The sequence below is a fragment of the Branchiostoma lanceolatum genome, chromosome 12, assembly GCF_035083965.1.
Source record: "Branchiostoma lanceolatum isolate klBraLanc5 chromosome 12, klBraLanc5.hap2, whole genome shotgun sequence".
Taxonomy (NCBI): domain Eukaryota; kingdom Metazoa; phylum Chordata; class Leptocardii; order Amphioxiformes; family Branchiostomatidae; genus Branchiostoma; species Branchiostoma lanceolatum.
The window spans coordinates 11,208,658-11,231,027 of NC_089733.1; the positions used below are offsets into that span (position 1 = coordinate 11,208,658).

At 40.2% G+C, this 22,370-nt stretch overlaps 3 protein-coding genes across 3 annotated transcripts; 2 read left to right on the forward strand and 1 right to left on the reverse strand.

Annotated features, from left to right (window-relative positions):
* The first annotated feature begins 231 nt into the window (after positions 1 to 231).
* On the forward strand, positions 232 to 6,303 carry LOC136445544 (cilia- and flagella-associated protein 410-like). Its single transcript, XM_066443603.1, has 8 exons — positions 232 to 432; positions 724 to 742; positions 887 to 933; positions 1,192 to 1,300; positions 1,781 to 1,901; positions 2,483 to 2,654; positions 3,123 to 3,216; positions 3,578 to 6,303. Exons 1-8 carry the CDS (start codon positions 353 to 355, stop codon positions 3,680 to 3,682), a joined length of 747 nt encoding a protein of 248 aa, XP_066299700.1. The 5' UTR covers positions 232 to 352; the 3' UTR covers positions 3,683 to 6,303.
* Positions 6,304 to 6,708: 405 nt separating this feature from the next.
* On the reverse strand, positions 6,709 to 22,327 carry LOC136445521 (methionine--tRNA ligase, cytoplasmic-like). Its single transcript, XM_066443574.1, has 25 exons — positions 22,096 to 22,327; positions 21,718 to 21,755; positions 21,356 to 21,414; positions 20,803 to 20,878; positions 20,258 to 20,386; positions 19,935 to 20,010; positions 19,404 to 19,519; positions 16,247 to 16,318; positions 15,811 to 15,920; positions 15,302 to 15,418; positions 14,376 to 14,579; positions 13,847 to 13,936; positions 13,567 to 13,678; positions 13,164 to 13,238; positions 12,422 to 12,592; positions 11,977 to 12,072; positions 11,330 to 11,447; positions 10,775 to 10,908; positions 10,322 to 10,401; positions 9,764 to 9,895; positions 9,546 to 9,650; positions 8,962 to 9,145; positions 8,175 to 8,273; positions 7,635 to 7,727; positions 6,709 to 7,061 (listed from the first exon to the last, which is right to left on the reverse strand). Exons 1-25 carry the CDS (start codon positions 22,205 to 22,207, stop codon positions 6,894 to 6,896), a joined length of 2,766 nt encoding a protein of 921 aa, XP_066299671.1. The 5' UTR covers positions 22,208 to 22,327; the 3' UTR covers positions 6,709 to 6,893.
* LOC136446362 (tripartite motif-containing protein 2-like) lies at positions 17,209 to 19,705 on the forward strand. The gene has a single exon (XM_066444704.1). The coding sequence runs from the start codon at positions 17,209 to 17,211 to the stop codon at positions 19,045 to 19,047; it is 1,839 nt and encodes a 612-aa protein (XP_066300801.1). The 3' UTR covers positions 19,048 to 19,705.
* Positions 22,328 to 22,370: the final 43 nt, after the last annotated feature.

Here is a 22,370-nt window from a genome sequence, read left to right on the forward strand (position 1 = left end):
TTCGTGGACGGCTTAGAAAGTAAGCATCTTATTCGATAATCGTGACATGATAGTTTACGGCAGTCAAAAATTACGTTATTAGTCAAATCTTATCATCTTGTATCATTTAAAATTATAAATGTACCTATTATTTAATTATCTTAGTATGATATCTTACTTCAGCTGCATATTACCGTTTGTTTTGTACCTTTGGATATTACAACTGGTTGTTCAGAATGTCATGCTAGTTTCAGTTTGTACAACAACCTGTTGCGGAAGTACGTAGAGAAGATACAAGATACACAAGGCGAAAGATTTCCCCAGTTTAAGTTGATTTAACCACTCCATTTTACCAGGAACAATTGAAGACGACATGGTGAAGCTTACTGCTAAACTGGTGCTTGCCCGGGCAAGAGCCGGGGACTTAGAGAGCGTGAAAAAGTTAAACTGTTGGTATGTTCATCTTTCTCTCCATCTCTCCCCATCGTTCATAGCTCTAGCAAAGTCTTTTACTATCTAGTTCACTGCAGTTCTGCACACAATCTCACTTCATACTGAAACAGAAGAAGAGCTTTAAAGAAAAGCGTTATTCACATGTCATGCTAGGGATCCAGTAGAAACAAGTAGGTTATACTTATAGGCAGGTTTCTCCTTAGTAGAAAGTACAGGCATGTTGTAGTGTATTTTTGCTCAACTGTATAACTTTCTTTTGTTTTCTTACATGATCCATCTATGATGCTATAGGGGCAGTGAGTTGACTGATGTAAGTAGTCCACACACTTGTTTGTTCTTGAGTCTGTATTCTTGATTAAGTTGATTTAAGGCTTTGTGTCTCAAAGCATGGATCAACAGTCATAATGACAGCAAAATGTTGTTTAGTGACTGTTTCTTTTTCTTTCACCTATAGGTGTCAGTTTTTCGTCAGATGCCCAACATTGAAGTTATAAGTTTAAGGTAGGTTTTCACTTCTCTACTCAGTGTTCTGAAGAGTCTTCAGAACACTGTTCATGTGAAAATTATTGACTGATCTTGATCCATTTTAGCTCACTTATGAACAGCTAATCTTACCACTGGATTTGCATGGTATGTATGGTCAACAATACTACATGTATATGCCCAAAACACCTCAAGAAGGGTTTGGGACCTTAACTTTTACCTACTACCGTAGTACCTTGCTCATCTCTTCCTTTTTGTTCTGTTAACTTTTGTCAGCGTGAACAACATAACAACATTGCAAGACTTCAGACACTGCCAGAACCTACAGGAGCTTTATGTACGCAAGAACTGCATAGCTGAGTTGTCTGAGATCTGCTACCTCAAGGTGGGACTTGAAAGGGGTGTACAAAGTAGTCCATACATGTATCTATACTACACGTAATAGCCTGAAAGCCATCCGATAATTACTACCAGGGCCCTGAAAAAATCAATTTAGGAGCCCCGGTAGTAATCGGATGGCTCCCAGGCTAGTGTATTTAACTCCTATACCTTGATTATTTCTTAAGACTTAAGCAGGAAGCTACAAGACAGGAAAAAGGATTTTTCATTACCACATGTTATGTTAGTATTGCATGTTAGTATTAGATGTTATGATTACTTTAGAACTTATGTGTATGTCTGTAGTATTGGACACATATTTATTTTATACTAGTCTATGGCAATCATGTTTAAATGCCTGTCACAGAAATTTTCAAATGGTTAGATATTTTGGGATCACACTTTAGATTATCATGTATTAAGGAAAGGAAATATGCTGCATATTGTCTTGACTGCGTGTACAATGGCCTCGTTTTCTTTTCTCTAGAACCTGCCAAAGTTACGAGTGTTGTGGTTGGCTGACAACCCCTGTGAAACGGCCGATCATGACAAATATAGGATGACCGTTCTCAAAACTCTGCCAAATCTACAAAAGCTGGACAATACTAGTAAGTATGACAATGACAGAAAGTCCAGTCTTTTACACAGCTTGTACTTAACTTAATCTACAAAACTGTTGTATTGTGCTTCGAGGCAGTTTTCTGGCTTGTTTCAAACAAACAAACGTTTACAATAACACTGCCTTTTCACGACTTCTCGAGTTATGCTGTCCACAAACACACTAACAGACCAGGCTACTACTATTAGGTAGCAGGGTGTCTTCTGGACGCCCTGCACTAAGAAAACAAAGAAATTAGACGCCCTAATTTTGTATGGGACCCCCAGAGGACGCCCTGTTCCCCTGGTAATTACATACACACACTGCATGTACATGTGTTCTCTCTGCACGTATTGCCCACTGTTGTTTTTTCTGCATACCAGACACTGGGACAGCATATAGATTAATTGACATGCAAAGCTAGTGGGTAATCTTTAATCCAAAGAGCCTATTGATTATCAGATTGGTCACCCAATTTTTGGATGCCCTGTCTATAATTCCTAGCGAAAAGCTTGAAACAAAATACCACACGCACCCGAAAACATGACCTTCTTTGCAAAGGGTAATAACGCTTCCTTTCGTGATCGCCAGTCGTAACACCGGAAGACGTGAACCGGGCCATCGAGGCGGGGGAGGACCTGAAACTGCCAGAGAAGGAGAAGGAGGTTCTGTTGGAGAACGGAGGGAGGAGATCGACCAGCCCAGCTGACCAGGACTCTGATCCACAACAGTCTGCCATCGCTGTCACACTAGAGGAGACCAAGTAAGATGTTGTTGCCTTGACTGTATTAACAGTTTTAAGGCCACGCCAATTTTATTTGTTGTTTCTCAGATTTTTAGAAATAACGCTAAATTGAAATATTACCATGAATACAGAGCCTGAGGGCTGTACCTTAGTTCAAACAGTTTCAGAGAGTGTCTATACATGCAGAAAGATGCAAATTTTCCTCCCAGTTCTCTGTTTTAATCCTGACCCATAGCTAGATTTTTACTTCAAAATGTCTGAGAAACAAGGAAATAACTTGGTCTGGCCTAAGTTTGCAGTAGAAACAAGGGGGTAGGCAGGCAGAGGACAGAACAAGAATTTTCACGGTGGTTTTAAGTTTGCGATGAAGAAGTTAAGCCTGCAAACATTAAGCCACAGCAGACGTTTCAACATTTACAGTATATTGACAGCGTTCTTGGCATTACTTGTTGATTACTAGTAATCCATCTTGCCTTGTCATTCTAGTAAAATCCGAGAGCAGCTAGGCCTGAAGCCACTTCCTGCTGAGAAGTACACATCTATCCAGACTAGAGCTTCACCTTCTACTAGCAAACACAGGGTAAGTAATCTGTAAATACAATGTAGTTTCATCAGGACCTGGTGGGTTATATGGTTAACAAATGTGTTTCCATGAGATATTCCCCTGTCCATGTTTCCATAGTCCTTCTGCATGCTTTGTATGAATTATTACTTTGTAACTTGTATAACAACATCTATTGATTAAAAAACATCATGATGTGTTTTTAAGATGTGTGCAATTTGCTACAATGTAATAGCCTAGTGAGTTGAGTGCACACTTTGTAGACTACCCCCTGCTATAGTGCTTGGGCAACTGTGTGGACTGAGGGTAATGGAAATGGGCACCAAAAGTTGTGGGAAGGATTTTCTAACTTAACTTTTCTCTATCATTCTCCCCCCAGAACGCCAACATCCTGAGTGCTGTGCTGTCCTTAGTGAAGGAGTTGGACCATGAGAGCCTGGAAACTGTACAACATGCAGTCAAAAACAGACTGGACTCCTTCTAAAGCACTAGGAAATGAAAGTAAAGGACTGTACTGTAAAAAGGTTGCAGAATCACAGGAAGGACCTAAAATTGTCAGTCACCTGGTTGGCCAACCACCTCCAGTCATAAGCCACATTGAAACAGTCCTGTCCAATTTTACATACTATAGTTAACCCCACCCTGTCTGGAGCAACCACCAATTGTTCTTCCTCAGTCTCAGAGTGGTTGTTTTTAGACCAAGTTTGACTCTTGTACTTTATTCTTCATACCTGCACTGGTGCAAGTTTGACCTATAAAACTCATAAAAAGGCAATGATTTGAAACAATCAAAGTGGTACCATTTCAAATAATATGACATCATGATTGTTGTATTATAATTTTGAGGCCACTCATGCACTATCATGGGTTTTATAATGATCCAGTGCAGGTAGACATCAGAAATACCTGCACAGCTAAAATTCTACCTGCACTATCCTGACATGGACATGTTGCAAAAGCTTGTGTGCTTCTCCGTGTTACCTGTTTTTGTCCTGGAGATACAAGATATTGCCATAATCAACCAAACCAAGAGTACAAACTGTGCTATACTAAACTGATAAACTTAAGCCTGTGTAAGGCAAACAAACTCTTCTAGTTGTACATGTCTCTATATGGAACCCCTTCCTACCAGTGGAAGAGCTGGAATGAGCATGATTTAGTCAGGCTATAGTATCTTAGACTTTATATTGTACTTGCCATAATGTGTACATACTACCTGAATACTTGAGATTATGCCAAACTGATCGTAATAATAGACATACATGTATATCTATTCTTGTGCAAACAGTTGCATAGACTTACAAACTCCAAAAAACTATTCTTAACATTTTGCTGCCAAAGACGTTACAATTAAGTCATCAGAGACATATATTTTGTACAGTCAGGCAAAAGTATGTATGTTCAAAGAGATAGTAAGAGGGAGTAGCTGTCTTATACATTGTATTGTTAAGAACCACTTTATATGCTATGTGATTCCAATAACTGACCAACTCATTTGTAAGTTGTTTTTCTCACAAGTTATTAGCAAAAAAACCCCAGATACCTTGTGTATTTGAAGGTAGTCATGTACATTGTACATATATGTACATGAGGGAGTAGCTACTACATTGTATACTAGTATCATATGTGTATGTAAAGTGATACGTGGGCCATTTGAAAGGCTGTGGTTGTAAGAAATAACTGACTTTGATTAAAGTTTCTTTGTTTTTGAGAATATAAAGTTCTCTTGTGGAACAAATTAAGAGTTTGAATTTCTTAAGATTATATTTTTTAAGACCAAGACGAATTGACTGAGCGATCAAATATTATGATGAGGCAATGATTTTGTCTCAATCTTTACCAAGATAAGAAGATCATCGCAAGTTATTATATTTTCCTTGGCCTTATGTCAGCTGTGGTGTGTAATGTGGAATATCTAAACGCTTGAAATTATGCAAAGGTTAGGTGTGACATGTCGTTCAATGTACATTTGTAATATAACCAGCTGCTGCCGTATGCCTGTGAAGCTGGTGTGTTATGCCGAAATGCGGTTATACCCGCTATGCAGAATTACAGATACATGTACAGAAGCTGGGATGTTACGCTGTGAAGGGCAGTTATACCCGATCCAAATAACCTGAACGTAAAGACATTTGTAAGTTTGTGTACATATACAAAAGGACATGCAAAAGTAAACTTGATCTGTTAGCATTGTGGATTGATGGGCCTAGTTAGACTCAACTATAAGAGTAAGAGTCTTCTCAATGTTTGCCATATTTATATATACTTGTTGAAGTTGTTGTGTCAAGAAAATATATTGATTTTTCTGAAGTTGTTAGTTTTTCTTCTTGCCTTGGTATATAAAAACTAGAGGACATGTATACCAGGTCTGTCTTTAGGTCAATGAGAATGTAAATCCCTTTGCAGTGTGTTTGGATAAACATATAGATTTTCTTACAACATCTGGATATCAAACCTGGAAGTCCTGCTGCAGTACCATAGAAAGCCGCTAGGGGGCCCATAATCAAACTTGTCTTTTGTTTTGGCAAACTCTTACACACCAAATATAAAGATTCAGCCACAACTTCTCAAGTTATGCTGCTCACAAAGAAACACACACACACACCCCACACACAAAGTATACACATACATTAACACACAAACAAACACAACAACCTTGCCAATGATAATTATGAAATAAATGATTGTGACCTGATATTATGTCCTTTTAACAACCTTTAATGATCCCAATTTCCAACTGTACTTTCACCCTTCATAGAAATTACACACAACCCTTGTTACCTATTTGATATTCTATTTGTGCTGCAGTCTTTCATTTAATACTCATGGTATTAAGCTATAAAACAGTACTATCGTCTATATTCAACATCATAACATTATTTTTTCAACGAGAATTAGAAGAAATGGTCACTGATTTCTTGTTTGCCTGGTCAATACATACTCAATACTAATGTCACATCAGAAGAAGATACACTATCAGTGCTCACCTGGTACCTAACTTAGCACTACCGAACACCTCCCCAAACAGCATGAAAATTGGCAGATTCAGAAATCTTGGTTAAGGACGGAAAAACATAAGATTGCATTACTTGTGTTGCTCGTTGATAACATGGAATAGAATGACATTTTTCATGTTGAAGAATATGTTAGTGGGAAATCTTGATCACATTACTGAGCATAGTACATAGAGCATGTTTATCAGAATCTTTTACTTCATAGCCGATATGAATAACAGTCATTAAACACATTGTTACTGAGACCTGCTCCTTTGTATATCACTCTGGAGGCAGCTTGAAAAACAACAGAAGACATGTTGAAAACTCTTTGTCCCAAAAAGACGACTTCAAATTATGAAGTAAAATATCAAGAGATCTATCAAGTAACTGGATATGTTCTGTGAACGGTGAGAGAGTTCAGACAGCATCTGCAGTCACTGATGAAAGAAAGTGGATTCTATCGGAAACGTCTGACCGTTAACAAAACTTATCCAGTTGCTTATTATAATAAGTAACTTTTGTATTGAATATCTCATTACCTGGATGTCTAACCTTCATCAATGCATGACAAGATCACTTTGTAGATTTCGGAGGGATCCATAACATTGTAAAACGCTGAAGAACAAGCACTTGGTGGATTGATATTGTAAAGAATTCCTTGCAGTTATTGAAGGATTCTTTACATGCAAAATTGGTTTGCTATTTCTTGCCCTTTTTGTTTTTCTTGCCCTTGCCACCGATAATTTCTGCCAGGTTCTCCCCCTTAGCGGCGGCTAGCTGCTTCTTTAGTGCGAGTAACTTCTGTACCTCTGCATCAACCAGCTTCTTCTCTGCCTTGTCTGTCTTCAATTGACGAACCGCCTCTCCCTATAAATGCAAACAGGAGAAGGCGTGAACATAAATGTTGAGACACACAAATGATTGGTATTTGAATATTCATGAGAGTTTTGATTAGCTCTGAGTCACACAGTCCTCATAACAGCAAGGTAATGGGTCAAACGGGCATTTGAAAACTCGATACCAGTTACAATACCGTAAAGAAATATAGATTCCCATAATACTGTAGGACGAAAGGACCAAACAATTCAATGGGACCAAACAATTAAAAAAAAAATCATGAAAACAGAAGGCTGGGGCGAAAACTTGCACCTGACCCTGTTAACTCCCTGAAATTGTGTGCACCAAAGTACAAACTTTCCTCTGAGATTATGTTTTCCTGTTGATTTTCCAATCTAGCATTTTTTTTAAAATTCCGTCAACCAAGAAATGAAAATGGTGTGGCCTTAGTGTTTCAGAAAAGCTTAGTCCAAACTATTCTACGGAGAAGCAAATTGCAGCTAGAGTGTGATGGATTCCCGGCTAGATATCCAGGCTTTTTTCCTCAAAATCTATATTGTCATGCTTTGGCAACTAATGTGTTTGTTAACCATATGAACATACCTGTTTTTGTACTTCAGCTGTGAGTCTGTCCACCTCTGCCTGGTCCACTTGAACAGGTGTGGCATTCTGTGTAGGTTGGGCAGGAGCCTTACTCTGTAAGGGATGGCAGGACAACATGTCTCTGATAACATTTTCTGAATCAATACATCCAGAGCGAAACTTGCTGTCACAATGATAGCATTTTTTACTTCATCTATCCATCTGTGCTGTTGGTGCGGCACAACGGTTAGAGCACTGGACTCAGAACCAATAGGTCTCAGGTTCGATACTCACCGTGCCCCGACGTTGTGCCTTTGGGAAAGGCATTTTACACAACCTTCCCTGGTGGCGGAGTGACGCTCACCGCACTAATCTGTCTAAAAGTGTGCAAAAAAACACACAACGGATTTGGCTGACGATGTGCTGACATCTAGCACATTTGCCATCAAGAACCGTACAAACTTAAAAAATCTATCCATCTATCAATTCATCTGTCCCATAGCTATTTGGCTAATGATATTGAAAAAATGATGAAGAAATAAACTGCTATTTCGGGGATACCTTCTGGTCTTGTTCTTTTCTCTCCATCTGTGTCCCTGCAAATTTCTTCTTGAGTTCAGCCATAGTGGAGGCTTCAATCTTCTGGAACAGTGGGCTGGGCTGGGGGAGGGGAGACACAGCCGTTGGTTACTACAAAGTTGACACATTTTCATCATCATTATCAAATGGCTGATGCACATAATCATATAGATCAAAGATATTAATATCATTGTTGCTATGGTATACAGTCAAGTGACCACCCAAAAGACTAGACAGGATTCCTTATGCTTAAGTAAAATAATCTTTAAGTTTGAAAGGTGGCCAATATAGACAGGATTTTTAATAGTCATAGTTGGGTCAGTGGGGAAATAATCTAACTTTAACAGAACCACCAAAAAATGGCCAGGTGGCTCTAGTACAGGTTTGACTGTATAGACTTATTTACTAGTATATCATATCCGGGCCGTGATAACCTTCGATATGGGTATTTATACCGGTCAGTACTTTACCATATGGCCAGGGCTTCCCTAGTTTGATTCGAACGATTCGAACTCGCTTTGAGTGCACGGCTGTACTGTGGAAAAGTTGGGTTTAGACATTGGAATTGATGTTATTACAACTCTTTTGGTCAACGACACAAAACTCTGTGGTTGGTATGAGATAAATAAGATAGGACACGGTGTATTTTGCATCACCCTCGGTCCCTTCGGCCATCTGGCGATCCGTCCCATGGCCGGGCCGGTACCTCGGGCGATACGGAATACACCGTGTTACATTCTATATGTACATGTCACTTGATATGTGGTACCTTTCCAATCTTATGACCAGCTGGTAGCTGACACACGAAGGTATCTGTGAGGATGTTGACCCCTGGGGGAGCCTGTAGCTGCTGTTGGATGGTGTTACTGGTGGCAGGCATGTACGGCTGGACCATCACAGACAGCAGACAGGCCACGTTTGCTGCCAGACCGATCACAGTCCCCGCCCGCGCTCTGAAGGGATGAAACAATATCTACAGTTAATCTATCTATTTCCGCAGGGATTTTATTTCACGGTGGAAGGGAAAGAAGGTTTTCATGGTGTTTTAAGTTTGAGGTTGAAACGATTCTGTAGTACACTGTAGTAGTACATTGGAAACACACACACAATCATACATACACAGACACACACACACACAGACACATATACACACACACCACACATATACACACAGACACATACATACATATACACACACACACACACACATATACACACAAAAACACACACATACACACACACACACACACACACACAGACACACACACAACCACATACACATACACACACACATACACATACACACACACACATACACACACATACACATACACAACACAAAGCTATACTTACTTCTCCCCTGGGGTGCCCTTGACTAAGACCCATGGTTTCTGCCCCTGGATGTACTGGTTACCCAGACGGGAGATGTTCAGGATTCGCACCAAACCTTCCCTCAGTCTGAAAAACAACAGAGGAAAACATCTATACAAATTTTGAACACATCAATCCTAGGTCGATAACTCTGGTACTTCAAAATATGACTATTTCTTGTTCTTTTCTTAAATACAAACCTGACTTTCTCCAGACACTGAATGAAGGCTTGGAGCTCCCTATTGATCTGAGCTAAGAGTTGTCCGTCTTCTTCTGTCCCATCTACAGCCGGCATCACGCCTTGGAAGAAGTTAGTCACGAACATCAGGGCCCTGTGGGGTAACACAGAAGACTTTCATTACAGAATGTACTTCTCGTCACTCAGAGATGGCAAACTTCACCCCCTTTACCCATACTGCTTGGCAACCCTTCCGATCTTGCAGACAAAGATATACATAGAAACACCAAGAATGTACATGTTTGACAATGCAGGGTTGTTTGAATTTGGATTGCAGAAACACAGAGACACAATGTCATAGTATTATTTACATATTAGATAGACAAGCCAAGTGTGTGTTCAACTACCAAACTCTTTCTCATAAGTGGCTGAGTGCTAACCATTTTTCAAAGTCTTAGGTACATGTATGTCTCGGCCAAGCTTGAACCCGCAGCCTCCTGAATGCAAAGCAAGCACTCTACCAACTTATTAGGCCCGGTTTCCTGACTACTAAGAAATCATGACTGTCCCACCAGCTTACCTGTTGACGAAGTTTCCCAGGTTGTTGAGAAGCTCACTGTTGTTTTTGGTCATGAAGTCCTCCCAGCTGAAAGTACTGTCCTGTGGAAGGAAAGTGTACATTCTTGGTTCTTATCTATAGCTACTACCTAATACACGACCAAAATGTTTTTACTACCGACGTGTCTGTAACCTCTCATTTACCTTCCTCTGCGCTTAATACCAGTTTGCTTATCTAATTGTATCAAAGATTTTTTTTAAATTCATATTCAACTGACACAGACAACTTTTGCGCAACCTTGCTGACCAACTCCCAACTACAAAATATGATCTTATCATGACTAGCTTCCAACCATGGCCTGGAGAGGGTCAGGAGGCCATGGTCAGCTATGTGTAACAGGGGCTTAACACAATCACCTATTTAGTAGTCACAAATAAAATCATTATCGCGATAACATGAAGAAACTTGTCGTACCTGACTTTCTGGTCGCACAAACAACAGGTAGAACCTATAGATGTCGGCAGGTATCCCAGTGTCCTTTGCGTTGTTCCCAAACACGCCCACACCACGGCTTTTAGAGAACTTCCCGTCCTCATAGTTCAGGTACTCTGGAAAAGCAGGGGAAAACTTTCTTACATTTTTGTTTGTTTTTCATTACTTACTCACATTTTTGTTTGTTTTCATTACTCACTCAATGAATACATCTATATGTGTGTGTGTGTGTGTGTGTGTGTGTGTGTGTGCGTGTGTATGCGTATACTATCAAAAAATAGAAAGACTTGATATCATCTAAGCATCAATAACAAGAAATCAACAATAACCTAGAAGTATGCTTAGCCTTAGTACAGAAATGAAATAAGTAAAAAATTGTTACAATTTCAATCACGGAAACTCAGTTTAACAGAAATAGATGTTTTGGTCTTTATGTTGAGTTAACAATCACACATGATCAACAAAAGGGATTAAATTTTATATTAACAATGGTCTGTACAAATTCAGACAAAAGTAAAACCCTGGGTGTGTAGTTACCAGTAGCCTGTAGATGGTTGACTAGAGTGTAGTTATCCTCGGCACCCAGCAGACTACAGGGGAACACCACGCTGTGGAACGGAACATTGTCCTTCGCCATGAAGTTGTACAACGTCACCTGTTGGAGGAATAGGAAGATCAGCATTAAGGCATTTCTGCATGGGGGAAAGTTTTGTTGCACACAGTATCAGGTAGTGAATATAGACAGATGAAAATCCTCCCAGCCCTCTGTTTTCATCAAGTATCTATTACATTGCAGAAGGATTGATATAACAGGTAACTATCACCATTTCAAGATGTCAACCCAGAAACCAGACTGTAAGGTTTGATCAACTCAGACTTTCAGTAAGTGTGGTGGGTTCTTTAACATGCTCTAAAACACGGGTCCTCCAGCTCTACATCCCATGCAAGAGAACGTCCCTAACCGAAGCTAGGTAGTTATTTTCAAGTGAGTTGTGTGAGGAAATACAATGTAGGTGTTAGGTGTCTCTCCAAAGGGCATAACAATGGGGCCTGCTAGGGATTTGAACCCAGAACATTTAGATTCTTAGTCAAGAGTCCTAACGAAGAGATCACCTGCCATCTTCAATGTCCTGTTGCTTCATGCTTGTTTGAAAATATCAAAGAACCAATGAATGTGGCCTCACCTGTTGGGGGTTCTTCCACCACTTCTCCCATTGGTCAGTGTAGTTAGCTGTTATAGACAGGTAGCCAATGGGGGCATCAAACCACACATAGAAAACCTGGAATGACACAAAAACTTCATACAACATATCCTGTCATCTTATGTTCTTGATCTTCATATCTATATCATGTATCTCTTCCTATAATGCATTAACTTTCTCACTTGCTCACACTCACACATACACACACATGCACACATACACACACACACAAACACACACAAACAATCACAAACACTCTCCCATCTCCCCCCTCCATTCCTAAAGTTATCTCACCTTTTCTATGAACCCCTCAAGAGAGTACAAGTGTTCCCTTCAGGTCCATCCCTCTCTCCCTCCCTTTCTCCCTCCCTCTTTCCATCCTCCTTACCCCCCCTTTCTCTCTTCCCTCTCTCAACATCAATCTTACCTTTTCTGTGAACCCCTCTAGAGGCACAGGTGTTCCCCACTTGAGGTCGCGGGTGATACAGCGAGGCTTCAGGCCGTCCCTCACCCACGACCTTGTGATGACCTTGGCATTGTTGGACCAGTCGTCCGTCGGGTAGATGGTGTTGAGGAAAGCTGACAGGGCGGGCTCCAACTGAGCAAACAGGTAGAATTGAACAAGGGTACTTGGATGGGGTAATGGAATTTGCCATGATCTCTATGTACAGTCAAACTTGGCCAGCCAACTAACTGGCCCAGGTAACCACCTCCAGTCATAAGCCACATTAAAACAATGCTATCCATTCTAAGTTAACCCCACCCTGTCCTGAGCAACCACCTGTTATCAGCAACTATTCCCCCTCAGTTGCCTGTGTGGCTGCTGTACATGTATTCTATTCATCTCTTGTTACCCTTTTTCAAGGCTAAATAAAGGTCTCAACTAAATAGTCCCGTGAATGGGGGAGCCTAGGGTGTTTAACCCGCTGTACATTAAAGAACTTTATTCATTAACACTGTTTTCAAACACTGTTAAACACTCAGTTCTTTAACACTGTTAAATAACTCTACTAACTCTAGATCTGCTACTGTAATATGTGGTAGCCTGGTGTGCTTGAAATAAAATTACCTACAAAAGTGCATAGTCCAGCTTGTTAAACTATCAGATTCTTTTTTAAACATTGTTACAAAAACTTAGGTAAATCTTCTGCAAGAAAAGTATGCCTCACCTTAGGCAGGTCCAGAAAGAGATGTTCAGATGTCTGCACCACTGGTGTCTTGTTACACAGCTTACACCTGGGTTTCTGGGAACAACAGAACAGACACAAGTCACATACTGTACTGTAAATCATGAAACATTCAATTTTGCAGTTTTTTCATGTTTGCAGTTTTTCCTGCGAATTTTTTTTCCGTTATTTCCATCATCTTTTATACTCCTTGTACTAAAGTACTAAAGTTACTTTGGAGTTTTGTATGTTGTATGTATGCCCGCAGGAAATTTAAAACTGCCCCAATTTGGTGGTTCCTGGGTAAATAAAATCAATGAGTAAAAATAACCTTTTATGTTATTCAAACATGACACAACATTAGACAGGCTAAAATATCATACAAAACATCATCACTGCCACGTACCTTGAGTTCTGTTGCATTGATAAGTTTGCCACACTTGTCACACTGGTCCCCCCTGGCATCGTCATAGTTACACAGCGGACATGTTCCCTCAACAAACCTGTCAGCCAGGAACCTGGAAACAAACACAAGCCAATTTATGCATTCTCTGTTCCTAGTATCATTTTATGGTACATGGATGCCATCTAGCAGAACATAGAAGCACTGCAGCAGAACTCTGCTCCATAAGTGTGATACAATGGCCAAGAAAAGACGACTGTTGTAATGTTTTTTTAAAACCCACTTGTCACATTGTTGGCACTTGAGCTGTTCCACAGTTTCTGTCAGCAGGAAATTCCTCTTGTGGAGTCTCCAGAAAATGTCTTGGGATATTCTGAAAGAAAAAAGGAAGAGGACATAAAGCATGATAAAACCAAGTCTCCATAGCTAGCAATGATTTGCTAATTACACATAGGATAACAGAAACACAAATTCAGCAAGCAACTTTTGTTGATGACCATAGTTGGATGGACTAAAACTAAACATATATGTACCAGTTATTCATATTTATTGACAGTAAACTGCCAAAGGGCACAAAAACAAAGGGAGATAGAAACCAATTAACAGTTACTCATTTCATCTATCCCTTAGTCTATTCATTTGACCGTTGGGACACCACAGAAGTGTCATGCCTGCTCATTCTCTGATATTATCCTTCCATCTTTTCCATTGCCTACATGGCATACTCAGTACAGTCAAACTCTTTCTTCCTCCTTGGACGGTTCCTTCAGCTAGTCCTACTGATCGCTAACAGTTACTGCACTTGTACTTACTTAGTCTGCTGGGGTGTAGTGGTCCTCCCGAAGAAGTCAAAGTCGATTTCGAACCACTGGTAGATCTCGGAGTGGATCTTGTTGTACTTGTCGCAGATCTGCTGCGGTGTGAGACCCTCCTCTAGTGCCTTGGTCTCCGTCGCCGTGCCGTACTCATCCGTACCGCAGATGTACAGCGTGTTCCAGTTACGTAACCGGCAGAACCTGGTGGCATGGAGGTCTCGTGGTTAGGGTAATGGACTAAAGGATCTAAAGGTTCTGGGTTCGAATCCCTACCGGGTCCCAATGTTGTGTCCCTGGGAGTACATGTGACTTCACAATTCCAATCAGTATGAGGTTTGAAGTACTTCTCAGGGCTTCGCTAAGGTGGGAAGGTGGCCTTTTGGGAAGGCTTGTGGACTAAAGGAGCTAAAGGCTCTGGGTTCGAATCCCTACTGGGCCCCAATGTAGTAGTTAGGAATGTTGACTTAAAATCTAAAGGTTCTGGCTTTGAATCTCTACAAGGTCCCAATGTTGTGTCCCTGGGAGTACATGCACATGTACATGTAAGACTTAGTGTCTGAGACTTCACAATTCCAATCAGTGACTCAGTAGGGCTTTGCTATGGTGCCAACTGCCAAGGCGGTCTTGTGGTTAGGGTTGTTGACTTAGAATATAATGGGTTCAAATACCTAGCAGGTTCCAATATTGTGCTCTAAGGAGAGGTACCAATTTCCTCACTCCACACATCATTACTCATCATTACGATCAAGTCCACTCTTCCTCTATAAGAGTTCCTGTCTTCTTTGTTTTTAAGCCCTCAACTTGTATACCAACATCCTTAGCCATTTGGGTCAATGTAAGTCTTAACAGGATGACCAGCTTGTGTATAAAGGTAGTTTTCTGGTTATGCAATACAAACAAACAAACAAATAAACACTACAGACCTTGAAAAGACATCAGCGCTGAGCACACAGCCGATGATGTTCCCCAGGTGAGGCACGTTGTTAACATAGGGGAGGGCACTGGTGATCAGGATGTTCTTCTCTCCCTTCTGTGGTAAACTGAGGGGGGGAAATGTACATTTCTTCATCTATAAGCTTACTGGTTAGGTACAGTGTAGTTAGATTTGTGCAGAGAAAATAATGTCTTGAATGAAAACTTAGACATCCATAGTTTTTACTGCTTTAGTGCAATAGACTAGGACAGGGCCAAAGTTATCAATAGAGAGGAAAACAAATGCACTTGTTGGATTAAGGAGGCTGTATGGATCATAAAATTAAAATGTAATTCAGTCATAACCGTGATGAGGGGGGACCACATTTTTCGTGTGAAGTATGACCAGTCAGTATTGCCCTTGGGAGGGTAGCAGAAGAACAATCAAAACGATGGCAGAGTGGTGATGGTAGTGTACAAAAGACCTTGATATCCACTGTTGTGACATGTGTTAACTTACATGGGATGTGTCCTTATCCGAGGCTTGGGGCTCTTGCCATCTTTGAAAGCAGAGATGGCTGCTGTGACTTCCTCAGCACTGACAGAAACCTCACTACTTGTGGAGCCAGCCTGAAATACAGTAAGGATAAACAGCAGCTGTCAGGACAATCAAAGCTGCCTCTCCCTAAACATGAAATACTATTGAAAAACTTAGCTGCTCGAGAATTATCAGGGGTACCATGAAGCTAAAGCAGGGCTGTAGAAATTTGTACTTATCAGCCATGGCAGTGACAAACTAAGCAGATTGATCAATCCCGTAACTATGTCGTATTTTTTAAGCACAGCAAAAGTCTAAAATCTTCTGAAATCCTCCTACGTTTCATTTTGTAACACATTGGGAGCCCAGCTTTCATGTTTCACATAAGAATGTCAAGAACAAATCATTAGTTGTTTACCTCAGATTGTGACCTGTTGAGAGTGGACTTTACCACTGGTTTCAGGGGGAGGGGCTGAGTTGACAAGGAGGCCTGGAAATATAGAAGCATTTCTAAGTCAGGACACATTGCAGTTAGTACACTCATTGTTACATATAAATGCACTTTTATAATACAATGCACAACTGAAGCATGTTAAATTTGTATATATGTGTCTCCCTGTTTACCTCGTCTTTTGGCACCAATGTTTTAAACAGTTCACTTTACTTTAACTTTATTACCCTAAAGTGAAGAGGAAGTTTAGGTGTGCCATTTCATCAGACTACTTGTCTTTAGGTTCAAAATGGGAGACACTTCTCCTATTACATCGTTATTATCAAAATTTGCCCATACAGTCAAACCTATATGCATAACCACCTTTATAAAGACCACCTGGTCAATGTGGCCACTTATGGTAGTCCTTTAGATGATTTTAATGATCCTGTCTACAGTCACCACCAGACCAGATTTTATCCCTGAGTGGTCTTCTTGGACAGTTTTGCCCATAGTCCTGAATTTGCAATGATGCAATCAGGAGAAACCTTCAAACTTGAATAATTGGTAAGTTTCCTCTACACACTACCTCAACTCCCCTACTTTATATATATATTAATATCTATATATAATACATTGTACATATTCTCCCTTACTCCTGTATTGAGCAGTTTGCCATTCAATGGGTGTTCATGCAGACGAGGGAAGGTGTGTATTACTAAACATGACGTATTCGGTAATCCATGTTCATATTAGGTCTTGTTGTTGGGTAATGTGATGATGATTTACTATGTTGAAAAACAAGGTACATTTATTGAGATGGATGGGGGCCATTTATTCCTGAACAAGTGGTCTACAAACATTGCATCTCGGCAACTTAAACAAACCATGGCCCCCTGCAAGCGCAAAATGGGAGTGGCACATTAGGTCTGAAGTTCTAGGGACTGAAAATGGCATCTCAAGATCGCCCTCCTACTGCATACAGGGGGAGGATCCTAGAAGACTTTCTCTCCTGTGGAATCTGTTTAGAGCCTTACAAAAAGCCTACCAAAGCACTACCATGTCAGCACAGCTTCTGCCTCGGGTGTTTGAAAGGCCAACACAAACAGTGGTTAAAGGATTGCAGAGGGATTACAGAACCATTCGGGTGTCCAATATGTCGAGAACCCGTGACTTTGACCTCTAAGGGGGTGGAGGGGCTTCCTGACAACCATCTTGTAACCAACCTATGTGAGGAATTCTCCAAGAAAACTCAGGTAGGAGGACAGAAGAACAGGTGTGGATTTCACCCAACGAAAGATGTGGATCTGTTTTGCCAGCAGTGCGAGGTACCAGTTTGTAGTGAATGTATCGGGGATGCTCACTGTGGGCACAACATCATAGGAATCAAACAGGCAGCACTGCAGATAAAAGCCAACATCAGGGCACAGCTCAACAAGGGAGAACAGATGATGGAAACCTTCTCAGCATTCCTAAAAAAGATTCAAGATGTGCAGAAGAGGGTGACAGACAACAAGACACAAGTTCAACAAAAGATAAACCAAGCTTTTGAAGTCCAAGTACAGAAGTTACAAAAACAGAGGGATGGTCTCTTGGCAACTGTGGAAAAGAATCACCAGGACAACATGGCAGCTTTGACAGGACAGAGAGACACTGTGCTGACTCAGCTGGCTGAACTGTCCAGGGTTTGTGAAGATGCAGAAGACCTTGTGGAACAGGAAGAACCAGTCTGGCTCACACAGGACTTGAATCTGGCACAAAAACTTGCAAAGTTTAAGAGCACTCAAACTCCTGAGATCTGTGAAACTGAACTTTGTCACTTTGAACCAAAGAAATCTGAGGCACTGGTAGAGCTGGGTAAGGTAACATCAAAATCCATGTCAAACAAACAGTCTATTGTTCAGTCCAAACAGAAAAGTACTGGAGAAGTTAGAAGTACAAAAGTCAGACCAATCAGGGTGGGACAACCATGGGTGAGGAAAGTCAGGTTTGGGGGAAGGGGATCAGGCAGGGGGGAATTTGCTGGTCCTCAAGGAGTCGCTGTCTCACAGCACAATGATGTTTACATTGCTGATTGGTGGAACAACAGAATCCAGGTGTTCACAATGGATGGTGTTTATATCAGAGAGTTCACTACAACTCTGCCAGGGGAAACTGGTCAAAAGTTCAGTCCACATGAGGTTGCTGTAGATAGAAATGACAACCTGTGGGTGGTGAGTAATGATCATGTATTGCAGTATTCCAGGGAAGGCACCTGTTTGGCCAAAATAGATCTTCCAAATGTGATAAGACTCCGTAGCATAGCTGTAACTATGGCAACAGAACAGGTGATTGTTACAGAGTATGATGGGCAGAATGGTCGACTTCAAGTGTTTAACCAAGATGGTTCTGAGGTAGATACATATGGTTCAGGTCATAGGTCACCAGAGCCTTGGCACCCACGATGTGTCACTGTGGATGGGGAGGGGAATATTCTGGTCACTGATTACAACAATCACTGTGTCCATGTCTTGGACAGAGAGGGGAACTTCAAGTTCAAGTTTGGGAGTGAGGGATCTAGTGAAAGTCAGTTTAAACATCCTCGAGGCATTTGTGTTGATGGGATGGGAAACATCATTGTTGCTGACAGTGGAAATGGTTGTGTGAAAATGTTTGACAGTCAGGGCAGATTTCTGTGTCACATTGGAAGTGGTATGAAGTATCCCTGTGGTGTTGCTGTGTCACCAGGAGGAGATGTGGTGGTGACTGATTATGAAAATAACACTGTATCAGTCTGGACACAGGGTTAGTGCTGTATCATACAGGGAGCAAATCACACTGTTGCCTATACAAGATAAATTGTTGTGTACATATTATCAACAGTGTAACATTAACTGCTGTATCAAGATTAGTTTTTTGTTTGAATGTCAATATGAAAACAGCTTTGTAGCAACATTGAGCAAAAATATACATTGTACATTATATATCATGGTGGAAATGATTTTCACTACTTGTCTGCCTAGTGGATTTACAATAAATTAGCATACTCAACATAGATTTATCTATCTTCTTAGATTCACAAAGAAAATAACCTAACACATAATATTCAAAGTATGATGATGAAAAACAGTAAAAGAACAAACATAGTATGGGCAGAAGTACCAACCTTACAAGCTGACACACCCTTGCCCTTAGTGACCGTTGCTATGGCGGACTTGAAGGCCTCCTGAGTTGACAGGTTCTGAAACCAGTCTACAATTCCTGAGTACCGCAGAAACTCATCTGCAGGGAGAAATTTCAAAATTTTGCAATATGCTTATATAGTCACTTGTTTAGTTCTTGTGTCTGTGTTCACATAGTTTTGAACTTATTCAGGGTAACCTGAAAAGTAGGTCATAAACCTGATGTGATATGTAATACTAATATTACTAATACTCTTGGTAAACAAATAAATAACTTAAAACGACAGTGTGTCAACTTGACTGTTTTCTCTTGGTAGTTCTTCGAAATGGAAAAAAAACAAGAAAGTCGCATAATGAGTGTTATTGCCCAAAAAAAGAAGCAAAGTACAGATGTGCAGGACTACACTCATTTCAACATTTCTACAACTTTTTAGTGGTAAACATTCTAAGAGTTATCCCATTAGTAGTCATTGTTTCTAGTTGTTGCTTTAAAAAAATCCATGTTAAGAACTTACCTGCTAGCTTAGAGGAGTCTCCATAGAGAGGGAAGAGTGCTGACCAGATTACTATATCAGCTGATGTCACAGAGTTCTGTTTTAAAGACAAGCAAACCTATCAAAACAAGATCACCCATAACGATATCCTAGTACACAAAATAAACCATAAATACACTACATTATAGTTCATTTTATGCTTTCAAAATTATTGTTATTCATAGAATAGATAATATTGTGCCTAACTGTCTGACAGGAAATATTAAATGGAACATAGCTCAATGAGCACATGTAATACTAATAGGTTGGGAAAAAGAAGAAAGTTTGGCAACATGATATCTTACCCCAACGATGTATTGCCTGTCCTTCACTGCTTTGTCCAGATGTTCCAACAGAGGAAAGACATCAGCAAACAGGGCACTGTCCTTCTTACCCTGTCCTACACAGGTTAACAGGTACGGGGCAAGGAAAGGCTGAGGAAAAACAGAATAAGATTAAAAGACGTTGACAAAGATGGCTCAGTATGGTGTTTGTTTGTGACTTTAATTATCTACCATTGAAATTGCTCTATTCTGCCATTAAAATGATGTACAAATTATATGAGCGTAGAGACATAGGGCTACTGTATTATTTGACTATTTCATGAAATGCTTTTTCACTTGGCAGTGTTACATGAAAACTTGCAAATCTACTGTATTCTACATGTACATGATGAGCACACTATCTGTGCAGCAATTTTAGTAAGGAAACAAAACAAGATTTCAAGTGGCAATGACTTAAAAATTAAGACAGCATGAATGAAAATTCCAAGATAGTTAAGACTTGCATTCCAATAGATGCATGTCTGTATGAAGGAAGGAATGAGTAACTGAATGAATGAATGAATCACCTGCAGTTGAGAGCTCTCCCACTCCAGCCACTCATCAACTTGGAAGTCATCAGCATCTTTATTACCCAACAAGTATCTGGGGAGGAATAAGGAGTTAAATGTGTCTCAAACAAGTTCTGAGTTAATTGCAAGATTGTCAGGCTCATGATACAACTTTACAAGCCATGAAGGTATGTATGGCATTAAAAATAAACTTATGGAGAAGAGTAGGGGTGACCTGGTGTGCTTGGCTGATGATGTGAGCCATGGTGAGGCTGCACTCCACTATCAGCTATTGAAAAAGCGTCATGCTTCGTCCTCGGTCTGAGTATTGACTCTTTACCTTCCTTCTCATGCCACTAGCCATTATACAAACTCTTTGTTTTGAATTTCAAATTGATCTTTCAGTTTTTAGCATCAACTTTCTTTGAGTATCATCATTATCATACTTCATCATCATCATATTTCTTACTATTTATCTTAGTATGAGCAGGGAGGCTGTTAAACCTCCTTGGTATGAGAACCAATAATCTAAGTGATCGGGCATTATATTTATTGACCTGAGAAACCTCACCTGCAAGCAACATTAGCTGAGAAAAGTGCTTTCCCACTGGGTAACTCCAAGATTGGCAGCTGTCAAAAAAGGAAGCATGTCACTAGCATGTCACTAGTCAACTTTGAATATATGCAGCACTGACACTTATATCAGTTACCAGTTGTAACATTATTGTGTAAAATGTTATTCGTTATTTATCTATTGAATGAATTATATCTATTGTCTGTGTACATCATGGAACCTCGAAAAAATCAAAACCATTTTTACAATAAACCTTGATGGTTGATTTGGATATTTTACAATTTTGCATTAAAAGGATTTACAAAATGTGTTGTAATTGTCATTCATTCCAATATTGTATATACAAAAAATCATGTCACCTGTCTCCTTTGCAGAAAATTCAACAACGCTGGAAGATCTGTTATAAAAGAAAAAGAGGGATCGTGTCAAAGTCTAGTGTTAGTCGTCAAAAAAGTCAACAAACAAAGAACACCCTCGACACGCCCCCAGGCCATCATTAACTACATGACACGTGACTACTAATTGTCGCCCCCTCCCCCATTACCAAAAAAACAAAGCATTACAGATCTAGCTTAGAAAACGACTGATTTCCTTTCTGACCGTGTAACCAAAGAAAAACGCTTGTATATAATACATAAAACAAGATAGTAATTGCATTACTACTATACTTTTAGAGCAAAGACGTGACAAACATGCGATTTTACACGATTTAGGCCAAGTAGTTTCGCAACACTCACCACTACAGCTGGTTCGATCAACCTCCTGAATTAGAAGATCTGTTCCTGCTATATTCGCCGCGACAACTGCTTTTAAAGCATGTGGATTGCCTGAATCTGTCAGCAACTTCATGTTGGAAGAATCGCGACGAGAAAAACGATATAATTACGGAAATAGTGACAGTTTTTATCCGGATTGAGTAAGTTTTGACCAACTTTCATCAGATACACATGTGGGGGCCTCGGTACAAGGGATGCTAGTACACCATCTGTGTATGAGGTAAACTTCTCTGAAC